This window comes from Ylistrum balloti, unplaced genomic scaffold, assembly GCF_031769215.1.
Source record: "Ylistrum balloti isolate Yb309-2 unplaced genomic scaffold, AGI_CSIRO_Ybal_v1 Utg369808, whole genome shotgun sequence".
NCBI classification, from domain to species: Eukaryota; Metazoa; Mollusca; class Bivalvia; order Pectinida; family Pectinidae; genus Ylistrum; species Ylistrum balloti.
The window spans coordinates 2252288-2268581 of NW_026781982.1; the positions used below are offsets into that span (position 1 = coordinate 2252288).

General features: G+C 35.9%; 1 protein-coding gene across 1 annotated transcript in view; it reads left to right on the forward strand.

Moving 5' to 3' along the window:
* The first annotated feature begins 123 nt into the window (after positions 1-123).
* The window catches only part of LOC132544791 (uncharacterized), a 34235-nt gene continuing 18064 nt past the window's right edge, over positions 124-16294 (forward strand). Inside the window, exons 1-5 of the mRNA XM_060208437.1 lie at positions 124-180; positions 1779-1913; positions 2693-2815; positions 6768-7068; positions 9766-10004. Of these exons, the coding sequence (XP_060064420.1) occupies positions 144-180; positions 1779-1913; positions 2693-2815; positions 6768-7068; positions 9766-10004 (835 nt within the window). The 5' untranslated portion in view covers positions 124-143. The remainder of the gene's footprint in view (positions 181-1778; positions 1914-2692; positions 2816-6767; positions 7069-9765; positions 10005-16294) is intronic.

Below are 16294 nucleotides of genomic sequence, written 5' to 3' on the forward strand. Positions count from 1 at the left end.
ATTATGAGCTTTTCCTTAACTATCCATACCTGGAACTAGAGCATGCTATGTTGTATAGAAGCTTCTATTTGCTTATTTGTAAGACAAGCACTTCAGTGACCAAGACGAGGAAGCGACAAGGTACAAGGCGATATTGATGCCAGATGGCCACAGTGATGGCTGAAATGTCAGAAGACTCGAGTTTGGGTATGCTTATTAGCTTTCCAGTTTCTGTTTGTATCATATTCTATGTAACAACACAATTGTCCCGTATTTAGCAAATGTATGTAACCTCACGGTCACTGACCAGAGGAGCATAATTTCTTGATGACAAGTTGTACTACGTAAAAGGACAGGTTTCATTTTACCTTTATTATACACAGTTCTAACACTTAATACCCGTAACTATCCCAAAGAAGACTCTAGATCAAGTTTCATTTTACCTTTATTATACACAGTTCTAACACTTAATACCCGTAACTACCCCAAAGAAGATCAAATATCTTTACTGCAAAAGCTTTAAAATATCTAACGTCTCCGTTATTAACAAGACATTGTTACTACCAGTGTACAGACAACTAATGCAGCTGAACATCATTACCATCAGAAATTATGCAACATATGGTACAAGATAAACTGTTAAAATATATGAATGAATATAAGTTAATCACATATCCCTTGTTCGAATTATTCTGACATTCTATCAACTTTCTTATGTCTGTCTGTGTCTGTCTGGAGTCAATGAACTCCAGCCCTATATAGAGTGAGGGAAATAAGCAACATGGATCTCTAATAAGGCCCTCTATGTAAAGGATCTGTAATAAGGCCTTCTATGTATAGCATCTCTAATAAGGCCCAACCTGGAATACATCTGGTCATCTAACAGTTATAATGTGATGAGAGTCAAAATTGCATTTGAAAATGTGCAGAAATGAGATTTTGAAGAATTTACAATACAATATATAATTATTCAAAATGCCTTATATCCCTGGACCAGTTGGTACTAAACAATTCTTGTTATTGCTATTTCTTGTAGAGTACAAGATGGATCTTTCTCAAATTTTATATAAAGGTTCCTCTTGGTCTCTAGTTGTGCCTATTTGATTTTGATTAGAAGAACAAAACAATTGACATGTTGTAAGCCATCTTGAATTTTCAGAAAGAATGTTTGCTATCACTGTTTTTGAGAATACTTGCTGGATCTTTCTCAGATTTCATATGTAGGTTCCCTTTTGTCCACGTAGTTGTACCCAATTGATTCTGGGACTGGTGAGGAAAACAGTTTGACTGACAGACGATCATGTTATGTTTTGACAATCAAAGTTTGTTATTGTTTTATTTTGAGGAACACTAGATAGATTTATGTATGTAGGTTTCCCTTGGTCCCTACTTGTGCCCATCTGATTCTGGGACTGATCAGGAAAACAAAATGGCTAACAGGCAATTACTTTGGTATTGTTAATTTTTTATAGCTATGTTGTCAGAGGGATTTTTCAAATTTTATAAATGAAAAAACTTAAAAGAAAATATTAAAAAGAAGGAAATGATCTTTTGAAGCCAACATGAAGACCAAACAATAGTGGGCATCAACATCCCTTTGGGATCTCTTGTTCAAATTGTGGCAGGTACATATTAATTGTTGTGGTGTGAGTATGCTCTAAAGTAGTATTGACAGGGAACATTTTTCATCAACATTAATAGTTCATAACATGTAGTCTGATATGTGTACAAGCAGTAGGGGGCACAACTCAATCCATATGATTGGATGACAGATATAAGGTTACAATTTTTACTTACAGAGAAAAAGAGGAAAGACTTTGAAAATGCACTGACAAATGAATGGATCCAAGAAGGAGTGTTTGAACGATATGATGAGCCAGATGAGTTATTGAGAGTGAGGCGAGCCATTCTTCATTATATATGCGAGGGCTTAGGTCAGTATGTCTTGAAATGTCTTGATAGTCATCATCTGTCTGTGACATCGATCAATTGTCTGTGACATCGATCAATTGTCTATGACATCGATCAACTGTCTATGACTTGTTCAACTGTCTATGTCTTTGATTAATTGTCTATGACATTGATCAGCTGTCTATGTCTTTGTTCAACTGTCTATGTCTTTGATTAATTGTCTATGACATCGATCAACTGTCTATGACTTGTTCAACTGTCTATGTCTTTGATTAATTGTCTATGACATTGATCAGCTGTCTATGACATCGACCAGCTGTCTATGACATCGATCAGCTGTCTAAGACTTTGATCAACTGTCAATGTCTTTGATTAATTGTCTATGACATTGATCAGCTGTCTATGACATCAATCAGCTGTCTATGACATTGATCAACAGCCTGACATTGATTACCGAGGTAAATATGACATTGATTACCGAGGTAAATATGACATTGATCACCTGTCTATGACATCTGTTGACTGCCAACTACAGTTATCTGTAACAGTTATGATGATAATAATAATACAATGTCTCAAGTCCTACTTTGATAGAACATACATCAGATGCTTTATCATAGCAGCATAGCTGTCTGAAAGAGATTCACAAATATATGTAGGTTGTAGAATTGTAAGAAGATTGAAATCTAACATTTTGTTTTTATTTAGAAACACATGTGAAAGTTGATATAAAATAAGTCATGCATTCATTGATGGGTCTGGTGTACAATATTTCACTTTTGTTCTGTTTGCAAACTTCCAGATTACAAGACTGAAGACTTTTGCAAAAAAGTTAACAAATTGATCAATATAGAAGGTACTGACATTCCACGTCACCCAGATGTTTATAAGTTTGAAGGGGATGAAGAGGACCAGGACAGGACAGGTTTGATAGGATATAGTGACTCACTCTGTAACCAAAACATGAAAATGCTGTATAAGCTATAAGTAAATAGAGAATATGTGAATAGAAATAACCTTAGTATGATGAAATGAATCTCTCAGATAGATTTATAGAGTCTTAAAACACTTAGATAACCAGCCAGGTAGTGGAACAAGATTTATAGAGTATTAAAACACTTAGATAATCAGCCAGGTAGTGGAACAAGATTTATAGAGTATTAAAACACTTAGATAACCAGCCAGGTAGTGGAACAAGATTTATAGAGTATTAAAACACTTAGATAACCAGCCAGGTAGTGGAACAAGATTTATAGAGTATTAAAACACTTAGATAACCAGCCAGGTAGTGGAACAAGATTTATAGAGTATTAAAACACTTAGATAGTCAGCCCAGTAGTGGAACAAGATTTATAGAGTATTAAAACACTTAGATAACCAGCCCAGTAGTGGAACAAGATTTATAGAGTATTAAAACACTTAGATAGTCAGCCCAGTAGTGGAACAAGATTTATAGAGTATTAAAACACTTAGATAACCAGCCAGGTAGTACACTTAGATAATCAGCCAGGTAGTGGAACAAGATTTATAGAGTATTAAAACACTTAGATAATCAGCCAGGTAGTACACTTAGATAATCAGCCAGGTAGTGGAACAAGATTTATAGAGTATTAAAACACTTAGATAATCAGCCAGGTAGTGGAACAAGATTTATAGAGTATTAAAACACTTAGATAATCAGCCAGGTAGTGGAACAAGATTTATAGAGTATTAAAACACTTAGATAATCAGCCAGGTAGTGGAACAAGATTTATAGAGTATTAAAACACTTAGATAATCAGCCAAGTAGTGGAACAAGATTTATAGAGTATTAAAACACTTAGATAGTCAGCCCAGTAGTGGAACAAGATTTATAGAGTATTAAAACACTTAGATAGTCAGCCCAGTAGTGGAACAAGATTTATAGAGTATTAAAACACTTAGATAATCAGCCCAGTAGTGGAACAAGATTTATAGAGTATTAAAACACTTAGATAATCACAGGTAGTGGAACAAAATTTTTAGAGTATTAAAACACTTAGATAATCAGCCCAGTAGTGGAACAAGATTTATAGAGTATTAAAACACTTAGATAATCAGCCAGGTAGTGGAACAAGATTTATAGAGTATTAAAACACTTAGATAATCAGCCAGGTAGTGGAACAAGATTTAGATAATCAGCCAGTGGAACAAGATTTATAGAGTATTAAAACACTTAGATAACCAGCCAGGTACAAGATTTATAGAGTATTACACTTAGATAATCAGCCAGGTAGTGGAACAAGATTTATAGAGTAAAGTACACTTAGATAAACACTATAGATAAAACACTTAGATAATCAGCCAGGTAGTGGAACAAGATTTATAGAGTATTAAAACACTTAGATAATCAGCCAGGTAGTGGAACAAGATTTATAGAGTATTAAAACACTTAGATAACCAGCCAGGTAGTACACTTAGATAATCAGCCAGGTAGTGGAACAAGATTTATAGAGTATTAAAACACTTAGATAATCAGCCAGGTAGTGGAACAAGATTTATAGAGTATTAAAACACTTAGATAAGTACACTTAATCAGCCAGGTAGTGGAACAAGATTTATAGAGTATTAAAACACTTAGATAATCAGCCAGGTAGTGGAACAAGATTTATAGAGTATTAAAACACTTAGATAACCAGCCAGGTAGTGGAACAAGATTTATAGAGTATTAAAACACTTTGATAATCAGCCAGGTAGTGGAACAAGATTTATAGAGTATTAAAACACTTTGATAACCAGCCAGGTAGTACACTTAGATAATCAGCCAGGTAGTGGAACAAGATTTATAGAGTATTAAAACACTTAGATAATCAGCCCAGTAGTGGAACAAGATTTATAGAGTATTAAAACACTTAGATAATCAGCCCAGTAGTGGAACAAGATTTATAGAGTATTAAAACACTTAGATAACCAGCCAGGTAGTGGAACAAGATTTATAGAGTATTAAAACACTTAGATAGTCAGCCAGGTAGTGGAACAAGATTTATAGAGTATTAAAACACTTAGATAATCAGCCAGGTAGTACACTTAGATAATCAGCCAAGTAGTGGAACAAGATTTATAGAGTATTAAAACACTTAGATAACCAGCCAGGTAGTGGAACAAGATTTATAGAGTATTAAAACACTTAGATAATCAGCCAGGTAGTGGAACAAGATTTATAGAGTATTAAAACACTTAGATAATCAGCCAGGTAGTGGAACAAGATTGATAGAGTATTAAAACACTTAGATAGTCAGCCCAGTAGTGGAACAAGATTTATAGAGTATTAAAACACTTAGATAATCAGCCAGGTAGTGGAACAAGATTTATAGAGTATTAAAACACTTTGATAACCAGCCAGGTAGTGGAACAAGATTTATAGAGTATTAAAACACTTAGATAACCAGCCAGGTAGTGGAACAAGATTTATAGAGTATTAAAACACTTAGATAGTCAGCCCAGTAGTGGAACAAGATTTATAGAGTATTAAAACACTTTGATAGTCAGCCCAGTAGTGGAACAAGATTTATAGAGTATTAAAACACTTAGATAGTCAGCCCAGTAGTGGAACAAGATTTATAGAGTATTAAAACACTTAGATAATCAGCCAGGTAGTGGAACAAGATTTATAGAGTATTAAAACACTTAGATAATCAGCCAAGTAGTGGAACAAGATTTATAGAGTATTAAAACACTTAGATAGTCAGCCAGGTAGTGGAACAAGATTTATAGAGTATTAAAACACTTAGATAACCAGCCAGGTAGTGGAACAAGATTTATAGAGTATTAAAACACTTAGATAATCAGCCAGGTAGTACACTTAGATAATCAGCCAGGTAGTGGAACAAGATTTATAGAGTATTAAAACACTTAGATAATCAGCCAGGTAGTGGAACAAGATTTATAGAGTATTAAAACACTTAGATAACCAGCCAGGTAGTACACTTAGATAATCAGCCAGGTAGTACACTTAGATAATCAGCCAGGAAGTACACTTAGATAATCAGCCAGGTAGTACACTTAGATAATCAGCCAGGTAGTACACTTAGATAATCAGCCAGGTAGTACACTTAGATAATCAGCCAGGAAGTACACTTAGATAATCAGCCAGGTAGTACACTTAGATAATCAGCCAGGAAGTACACTTAGATAATCAGCCAGGTAGTACACTTAGATAATCAGCCAGGTAGTGGAACAAATACTACTAAACAAGGCAAACTTGTATTCAATCTGATTAAAACAGACCATCATTTTACACTTTGTTACAAAGATCTGATGGCGGCCGGTTAAGGGTCACACTCAGATGGCCTTTCAACCAACAAATCAAAATGCGCCTGGCAAAATATTTGCAACAATGCTTTTCTATCACCTGTTCCATTACTTCATCTTTTTCTTCCAATTTGCACACTTTGGGGAACAGGCATACGAGAGACCAGTTTTGATTGTCTGATAAAATTTTGTGTTGGATGGTTGAGGTTATCTGAATATGACCCCTTGTCAGGCTCTGTCAGGACGCTATAAGGTAGTGTATATTGATGATCTACATTCTAATCAGATTCAATTATAGTACAAATTAAAACTAGGTTATATTATTATTGCTAATTTTTTGAGTTGGTAGACAGGTTACAAATATGTTATGCCAATTACAACTACATGAATAAACCAACACCACCAACCTCCTCCCCCCATACCCAAAGATCATATTGACTTATACTATTTATTTAATCTATGTCATGTTGTTGCATTAAATTTTAGAAAGTATTCCCGCTTTCTTATTACATGTACTAACCCCCCCTCCCCCCACCCACCCACCCCTCAATTTTATTAATTCTGCTTTAATGCTTGACATGTATGATCTTTATTTCCTCATGGTGTAGATGGCAGGAATAGAAGATCAGAGATAGAAATGGAAATTGCTGTTCCTCATGGCACCAATAACTGCTTAGACACACATGACAATGAAACCATGGATAAGACACCACAAGTCATGCCCGGCTCAGCCAAACAGACCATGGATCAGGACCAACAAGTCACGCCTGACTCAGCCAAACAGACCATGGATCAGGACCAACAAGTCATGCCTGACTCAGCCAAACAGACCATGGATCAGGACCAACAAGTCACGCCAGACTCAGTGAAAGAGACAATGGATAAGACACCACAAGTCACCTGTACGATGTATGTGTTTTATGTCATGGCACAACTTTCATGATTGCTTTGTGTTTATGTAATGCTGGAAGTCAGTGTACAAATTTCTGTTTTTACCCCACAGCCCGAAAGGGTGTGGGGTATTGCGATCACACACGGCATCCGTCCGTCGAGCCATCTGTTGCTACGTCTGTCCGTCCGTCCACAATTGCATTCCGCTAATTATCTCAAAAACTACATCACTGGTCATCACCATTTTCACTGGGGATGTTGGGCATATGGACCTACACAACCATATTGTTTTTCGTCACCACACAATATCCAATATGGCGGTTACGGACGCCATCTTGAATTTGCATTTCGCTCATTATCTCAAGATCAACAAAACCGGTGGTCACCTTTTTTTACTGAGGATGTTGAGTCTATTGACCTATACAACCCTATTGTTTTTTGTCGCCACCCGATATCCAATATGGCGGTTACGGGCGCCATCTTGAATTTGCATTCCGCTCATTATCTCAAGAACGACAACACCGGTGGTCACCATTTTCACTGAGGATGTTGGGCTTATTGATCTATACAACCCTAATGTTTTTTCGTCACTGCCCGATATCCAATATGGTGGTTATGACTGCCATCTTGAATTTGCATTCCACTCATTATGTCAAGAACGACATCACCAGAGATCACCATTTTCGCGGGCCTATGGACCTACACAGCCTATTTAGGTTCTTCACTATCTCAGCCCTGCATCCAACTTTATAATAAGGCTGTGGGGTATTGGCCGCGTTTGCGGAGCTATTTTTATAATAATGATGAATCCTGATTTTCTTATGCTACTGTCAATATATGGGAGGAGGAGGGTTAGCAATTAGTGTTAACCATGTCCATTCATCGGGTCCTGTCATGTCACATCAGCTTCAATTTAGAATTGGTGTCTTAAAAGCCTTTCGAAATCAAGGTTTTCACCTTTTAGGTGATCAATTTGTTCAACGTTAATGGTTAAAGGTCAGTATTCGTGACCAAGATATTACATGAACCCCTCTACATATATTAAGTCCTTATTCAAATTTATTATGGCATCAAGTCCAGCATATGACTAGATTTTGGTAATAATCAGTCCAGCTCAGAGGTCAGCCTTAACCACTTATGGAATAAAAAGTATGTGTAAAACATATCTCATTAACCCTCGAACAGATTTTGTTCATATTTAAACCATAACACCCCAACATCAAATTCTGCACCTGGTTTTGTCTTGGTGGTCATTGGTCAAGTTTGAATGTTGTTCTTTACAACAGCTTATGTTCAAGATATCCCATGAAAACCTCAACAGATTGAGTTCACAATTCCTCTAATACATCATTTCATCAAGCTCTACACCTGATTAGAATTTGGTGGTCATTGGTCAAGGTGGAAAGTCACCATTTTTAATAAAAAAGCTTCAGTGCAAGACATGTCAGGAACTTCTGGACATATTTCTTGTTCACTTTATTATCATACCATCAGTTCTATACCTGATTATATTTCATGGGTCATCAGTTCAGGCTAATTGGTCAAAGGTGGTATAAGTCTCTTGGTGAATCCGAGAGGACTAGTTTTCCTCTCTGTCCAGCCACTCTAGCAGCTTTATTGCATGAGAGATTCCCATCAAACTTTATACACTTATTAAGCCACAAAATATATTTGACAAGTTCTCTTGTATTCTTGCTAAAAAAAGCAATTATTTTTATGTTGCTTGTATTCTTGCTAGAAAGAGCACTCATTGTTTCTGTTGTACTCTTGCTAGAAAGAGCACTCATTAGGGCCCCGCATCAGAGATGCGGGTGCCCTATAGTAATAAGGTTGTCTGTCCGTCAGTCTGTCTGTCCATTTTTTTTGCTGCTGGCATTTCTTAGAGACAACTGCACGTATCTTTATGAAATTACATATACATACATATCTTCACATTACGGAGTGTCACATTCTCATTTTGAGTTTCTACAGCAAAAATTTGCAGAGTTATGGCCCTTTGTCACCAAAAATTGTCTGGCCTATAACTTCCATGTAGTTTGAATGACATTCACCAAACTTACTATATTTATATTATTGGGAATGCAGAGTGTCACAAACCAATTTCAAGTTTCAATGACAAATATTTGCAGAGTTATTGCCCTTTGTCACCAAAACTTGTCCGGCCCATAACGTCCATGTCGTTTGAACGATATTCACCAAACTTGTTACTTCTGTTGTATCATTGCTAGAAAGAGCACTTATCATAACTTCTGTTGTATCATTGCTAGAAAGAGCATTTATCATAACTTCTGTTGTATTGTTGCTAGAAAGAGCACTCATAACTTCTGTTGTACTGTTGCTAGAAAGAGCACTTATCATAACTTCTGTTGTATTGTTGCGAGAAAGAGCACTTATCATAACTTCTGTTGTATTGTTGAGAGAAAGAGAACTCATAACTTCTGTTGTACTGTTGCTAGAAAGAGCACTTATCATAACTTCTGTTGTACTGTTGCGAGAAAGAGCACTTATCATAACTTAAGATGATTATGTTATTATGTTTTAGTATTTCTTGACTTACCCTAGAATTTATAAACAGAAAGTAGTATTAAATAGATACTATGGTACAAAATACATTGTGTCATTAGCAATATTTATCTAGCAGTGGAAAAAAGCCACACAGTTTCACAGTATGTATGATGGTATATTCTCAGTTTTCCATCTTCATTGCTTTTGCAGAGATAAAATTGGAGATACTCGCCTGGCATTCTATATTGGTGTTGGAGAATTTGATAAGAGAGGCATTGATGGCAAAAGTGATGGAACAGGGAAAATCGATGAAAAAATGAGAAGGAAAAGTGAAGAACATATGGATAGAAAAAATGCAGAATCAGCTTTTGCAGAACTAGGATTTACTTTTAAAAGCAACAAATCGTATGGATCAAGGAAAGAGGAAATTGATGAATTCTTGGAAGAAGGTAATTTAAAATCGATATATGTATAAATCATTTCACGGTTCAGTCAAAGAGACAAGTGTTGATTTGTTTTTAGCCCACCATCATTAGATGGTGGGTTATTCAAATCGCCCTGTGTCCGTGGTCCATCGTCTGTCCGTCCGTCCGTAAACAATTCTTGTTACCGCTATTTCTGGGAAAGTACTGGATGGATCTTTCTCAAATTTCATATGCAGGTTCCCCTTGGTCCCTAGTTGTGCATTGTACCTTTTTTGAACTGATTCGCATTCAAGATGGGCGACAGGTGGCCATCTTGGATTTTGGAAGTAAAAGTTTGTTACCGCTATTTCTGGAAAAGTACTGGATGGATCTTTCTCAAATTTCATATGCAGGTTCCCCTTGGTCCCTAGTTGTGCATTGTACCTTTTTTGAACTGATTCGCATTCAAGATGGGCGACAGGTGGCCATCTTGGATTTTGGAAGTAAAAGTTTGTTACCGCTATTTCTGGAAAAGTACTGGATGGATCTTTCTCAAATTTCATATGCAGTTTCCCCTTGGTCCCTAGTTGTGCATTGTACCTTTTTTGGACTGATTCGAATTCAAGATGGCCGACAGGCAGCCATCTTGGATTTTGGAAGTAGAAGTTTGTTACTGCTATTTCTTGGAAAGTACTGGATGGATCTTTCTCAAATTTCATATGCAGTTTCCCCTTAGTCCCTAGTTGTGCATTGTACCTTTTTTGGACTGATTCGAATTCAAGATGGCAGACAGGTGGCCATCTTGGATTTTGAATGTAAAAGTTTGTTACTGCTATTTCTTGGAAAGTACAGGATGGATCTTTCTCAAATTTCATATGCAGGTTCCCTTTGGTTCCAAGTTGTGCATTATACCTTTTTGGAGTGATCCGAAATCAAGATGGCTGACAGGCAGCCATCTTGGATTTTGAGAGTAAAATCTTGTTACTGCTATATCTGAGGAAGTACTGGATGGTTCCTTCTTATATTTCATAGATATTGGTTTCCCTTGGTCCCTAGTTGTGCATTGTATCTTTTTTGGACTGATTTGAAATCAAGGTGGCCCACAGGCAGCCATCTTGGATGTTGACAGTAATACAGCACAAGCATATTGTCCATTATCCACCTGTAACTGACTGCTATCTAATAATACTTTGGGATCTTATTCAAATGATATTTGCTAATAGGTGCTTAATAAAAATATCTTGTGCCATCATTGAGTACATTCAATGAAGACCAGTTCATGGACATTTTTAACACCTGTAACAAACAAAAAAAATCAAAAAAATCTTCAAGAACTGAAAACAGATCCTCAAATGGTGGGCGCCAAGATCCCTCTGGGATATCTAGTTTCTATTATTTTCATTTTGCTCAAATATATGTACATATAGCTCTAGTGACCTACTAGCCTTTTATGTAATTGTGAAGTTGATGGACTAATATGAGAAAGTTGATGACAAACTTGTCCTGACAGGCAGCATTTGTTACTGTGGTTATATACTTTTGATTCATGAAATCCTGCCAAAAGTTGTTGAAAGATGATGTCAATCCGAGTCAGTAATCAGTAGAAGGTATTATATTCTCATGATCATCTTCATCACATCCATTCTGATGTCAGTTTTGCTTCATTAAACATTCTATTATGTCAGTTTTGCTTCATTAAACATTCTATTATGTCAGTTTTGCTTCATTCTATTATGTCAGTTTTGCTTCATTAAACATTCTATTATGTCAGTCTTGCTTCATTAAACACTCTATTATGTCAGTATTGCTTCATTAAACATTCTATTATGTCAGTTTTGCTTCATTAAACATTATATTATGTCAGTTTTGCTTCATTCTATTATGTCAGTTTTGCTTCATTCTATTATGTCAGTTTTGCTTCATTCTATTATGTCAGTTTTGCTTCATTCTATTATGTCAGTTTTGCTTCATTAAACATTATATTATGTCAGTTTTGCTTCATTCTATTATGTCAGTTTTGCTTCATTCTATTATGTCAGTTTTGCTTCATTCTATTATATCAGTTTTGCTTCATTCTATTATGTCAGTTTTGCTTCATTCTATTATGTCAGTTTTGCTTCATTCTATTATGTCAGTCTTGCTTCATTAAACATTCTATTATGTCAGTTTTGCTTCATTAAACACTCTATTATGTCAGTTTTGCTTCATTAAACATTCTATTATGTCAGTTTTGCTTCATTAAACACTCTATTATGTCAGTTTTGCTTCATTAAACACTCTATTATGTCAGTTTTGCTTCATTAAACATTCTATTATGTCAGTTTTGCTTCATTAAACATTCTATTATGTCAGTTTTGCTTCATTAAACATTCTATTATGTCAGTTTTGCTTCATTCTATTATGTCAGTTTTGCTTCATTAAACATTCTATTATGTCAGTTTTGCTTCATTAAACACTCTATTATGTCAGTTTTGCTTCATTAAACATTCTGTTATGTCAGTTTTGCTTCATTAAACATTCTATTATGTCAGTTTTGCTTCATTAAACATTCTATTATGTCAGTTTTGCTTCATTCTATTATGTCAGTTTTGCTTCATTAAACATTCTATTATGTCAGTTTTGCTTCATTAAACACTCTATTATGTCAGTTTTGCTTCATTAAACATTCTATTATGTCAGTTTTGCTTCATTAAACATTCTATTATGTCAGTTTTGCTTCATTAAACATTCTATTATGTCAGTTTTGCTTCATTAAACATTCTATTATGTCAGTTTTGCTTCATTAAACATTCTATTATGTCAGTTTTGCTTCATTAAACATTATATTATGTCAGTTTTGCTTCATTCTATTATGTCAGTTTTGCTTCATTAAACATTCTATTATGTCAGTTTTGCTTCATTAAACACTCTATTATGTCAGTTTTGCTTCATTAAACATTCTATTATGTCAGTTTTGCTTCATTAAACCTTCTATTATGTCAGTTTTGCTTCATTAAACATTCTATTATGTCAGTTTTGCTTCATTAAACACTCTATTATGTCAGTTTTGCTTCATTCTATTATGTCAGTTTTGCTTCATTAAACATTCTATTATGTCAGTTTTGCTTCATTAAACATTCTATTATGTCAGTTTTGCTTCATTAAACATTCTATTATGTCAGTTTTGCTTCATTAAACACTCTATTATGTCAGTTTTGCTTCATTAAACATTCTATTATGTCAGTTTTGCTTCATTAAACATTATATTATGTCAGTTTTGCTTCATTCTATTATGTCAGTTTTGCTTCATTAAACATTCTATTATGTCAGTTTTGCTTCATTAAACATTCTATTATGTTAGTTTTGCTTCATTAAACATTCTATTATGTTAGTTTTGCTTCATTAAAATTCTATTATGTCAGTTTTGCTTCATTAAACATTCTATTATGTCAGTTTTGCTTCATTAAACATTCTATTATGTCAGTTTTGCTTCATTAAACATTCTATTATGTCAGTTTTGCTTCATTAAACATTCTATTATGTCAGTTTTGCTTCATTAAACATTCTATTATGTCAGTTTTGCTTCATTAAACATTCTATTATGTCAGTTTTGCTTCATTCTATTATGTCAGTTTTGCTTCATTAAACATTCTATTATGTCAGTTTTGCTTCATTAAACATTCTATTATGTCAGTTTTGCTTCATGAAACTTCCTATTATGTCAGTTTTGCTTCATTAAACACTCTAATATGCCTGTTTTCTTCAAGTTTATTGGCGAATGACCTTGGTCCACTTCACAGAGGTCAAACATTATTAAATCTTCAAGAAATGTCTCCTTAATAAGCAAAAGGTTTAGGCTACTTTTATCAGCTCTGTAACATGATATGATGAAGGGTTACCATATTTATTCAAATGATTGACCTTGACTGGCTTTCAAGCTCACTGGGGTCAAATGTGTTGTGGGTCATGGTATTTGTGTAATAATAATGATAATAATTACAAAAATACTAATGTAGTAGCATACTTGAGGAATAGGATTTCAAGTTTGCAGGTATTGACTTTATGAACAGACAATAACTTTGGTGTAAGCTGTAGAATGTGTGAGCAGTTTAGAGCCTTTATCTTATAGTGGTCTTTTTAGTCACACAACTGTTGAGGACTATAGGTATCTTGTTTTTTTCATTTCCCAAATCACATCTAGTTTTACATACATTGCATTAACTAGGTAGATGAAACAAAAGAAATTTCACTCATACTCTACCTCATCATTTCATGGTCGGGAGCATGTTATTCCTGATGTCATTTCATGGTCAGGAGCATGTTATTCCTGATGTCATTTCATGGTCGGGAGCATGTTATTCCTGATGTCATTTCATGGTCGGGAGCATGTTATTCCTGATGTCATTTCATGGTCGGGAGCATGTTATTCCTGATGTCATTTCATGGTTGGGAGCATGTTATTCCTGATGTCATTTCATGGTCAGGAGCATGTTATTCCTGATGTCATTTCATGGTCGGGAGCATGTTATTCCTGATCGTCATTTCATGGTCGGGAGCATGTTATTCCTGATGTCATTTCATGGTCGGGAGCATGTTATTCCTGATCATCATTTCATAGTCGGGAGCATGGTATTCCTGATGTCATTTCATGGTCGGGAGCATGTTATTCCTGATGTCATTTCATGGTCGGGAGCATGTTCTTCCTGATCGTCATTTCATCAAAGGTTCATTTCTATTCTTTTACTCTTTAACTAATACAGATACAATAATTTAGCATGTACTTGTATGATGGTAATATGCAGGTTAAGTTCTGATTTGGTTACAGTAAAATTGTTCATTTTCCGGTCAGATTTATTTATTATTGATTTCATAAACACTCTTATTCAAAAAATTTGTTTGTCCACAAACATTTTCAATTAGTTCAAGTAGATTTATTGAGCTCTTTATATCCACAAAATCGAGTGACCATGAAATACAGACATAACATAGTGTATAACAACAAATATTGATCCCTAAGAAAATATATATTTTTAATTTTTCTTTTTTTCCAGGGGGACATTTGTGTCATTCAAAAACATCTAGTTTCAGTCTTAATCAATCCTTTGCATTTCAACTTTGATTTGCATTTGGACTTAATTGGCTCATTGAGTTTATAGTCCGTTGATCAAATATGATCTTATGAAAACCATGACCTTCGTTGATGGGGTCGGTCAAGGTTTATGGAGTCAGTCAGGGTTTATGGGGTCAGTCAGGGTTTATGGGGTCAGTCAAGACAGATGGGGTCAGTCAAGGTTTATGGGGTCAGTCAGGGTGGATGGGGTCAGTCATGGTTTATGGGGTCAGTCCAGGTTTATGGAGTCAGTCAAGAATGATAGGGTCAGTCAAGGTTTATGGGGTCAGTCAAGGTTTTTGGGGTAGGTGAAGGTTTATGGGGTCGGTCATGGTTCATGGGGTCAGTCAAGGTTCATAGGGTCAGTCAGAGTTTATAGGGTCAGTCAAGGTTGATGGGGTCAGTCAGGGTTTATGGGATCAGTCAGGGTTTATGGGGTCAGTCAAGGTTTATGGGGTCAGTTAGGGTGGATGGGGTCAGAAAGGTTTATGGGGTAGGTCAAGGTTTATGGGGTCGGTCATGGTTCATGGGGTCAGTCAAGGTTCATAGGGTCAGTCAGAGTTTATAGGGTCAGTCAAGGTTATGGGGTTAGTCAAGGTTTTTGGGGTCAGTCAGGGTTTATGGGGTCAGTCAAGATTTATGGGGTCAGTCATGCTTTATGGGGTCAGTCAAGGTTTATTGGGTCAGTCAAGGATTATGGAGTATTTCAGGGTGGATGGGGTCAGTCAAGGTTTATTGGGTCAGTCAGGGTTTATGGTCTCAGTCAGGGCTTATGGAGGTCAGTCAAGGTTCATAGGGTCAGTCAAGGTTTATGGGGTCAGTCAGGGTGGATGGGGTGAGTCAAGGTTTATGGGATCTGTCAAGGTTTTGGGGTCAGTTAGGGTTTATGGGGTCAAGTAGGGCACATGGAGTCAGTCAAGGTTGATGGGGTCAAGCAGGTTGGATGGAGTCAGTCAAGGTTTATGGGGTCAGTCAGGGTTTGTGGGGTCAGTTAGGGTTTATGGGGTCATTTAGGGTTTGTGGGGTCAGTCAGGGTTTATGGGGTCAGTCAGGGTTTGTGGGGTCAGTTAGGGTTTATGGGGTCAGTTAGGGTTTGTGGGGTCAGTCAGGGTTTATGGGGTCAGTCAGGGTTTATGGGGTCAGTCAAGACAGATGGGGTCAGTCAAGATTGATGGGGTCAAGCAGGGTGGATGGAGTCAGTCAAGGTTTATGGGGTCAGTCAGGGTTTGTGGGGTCAGTCAGGGTG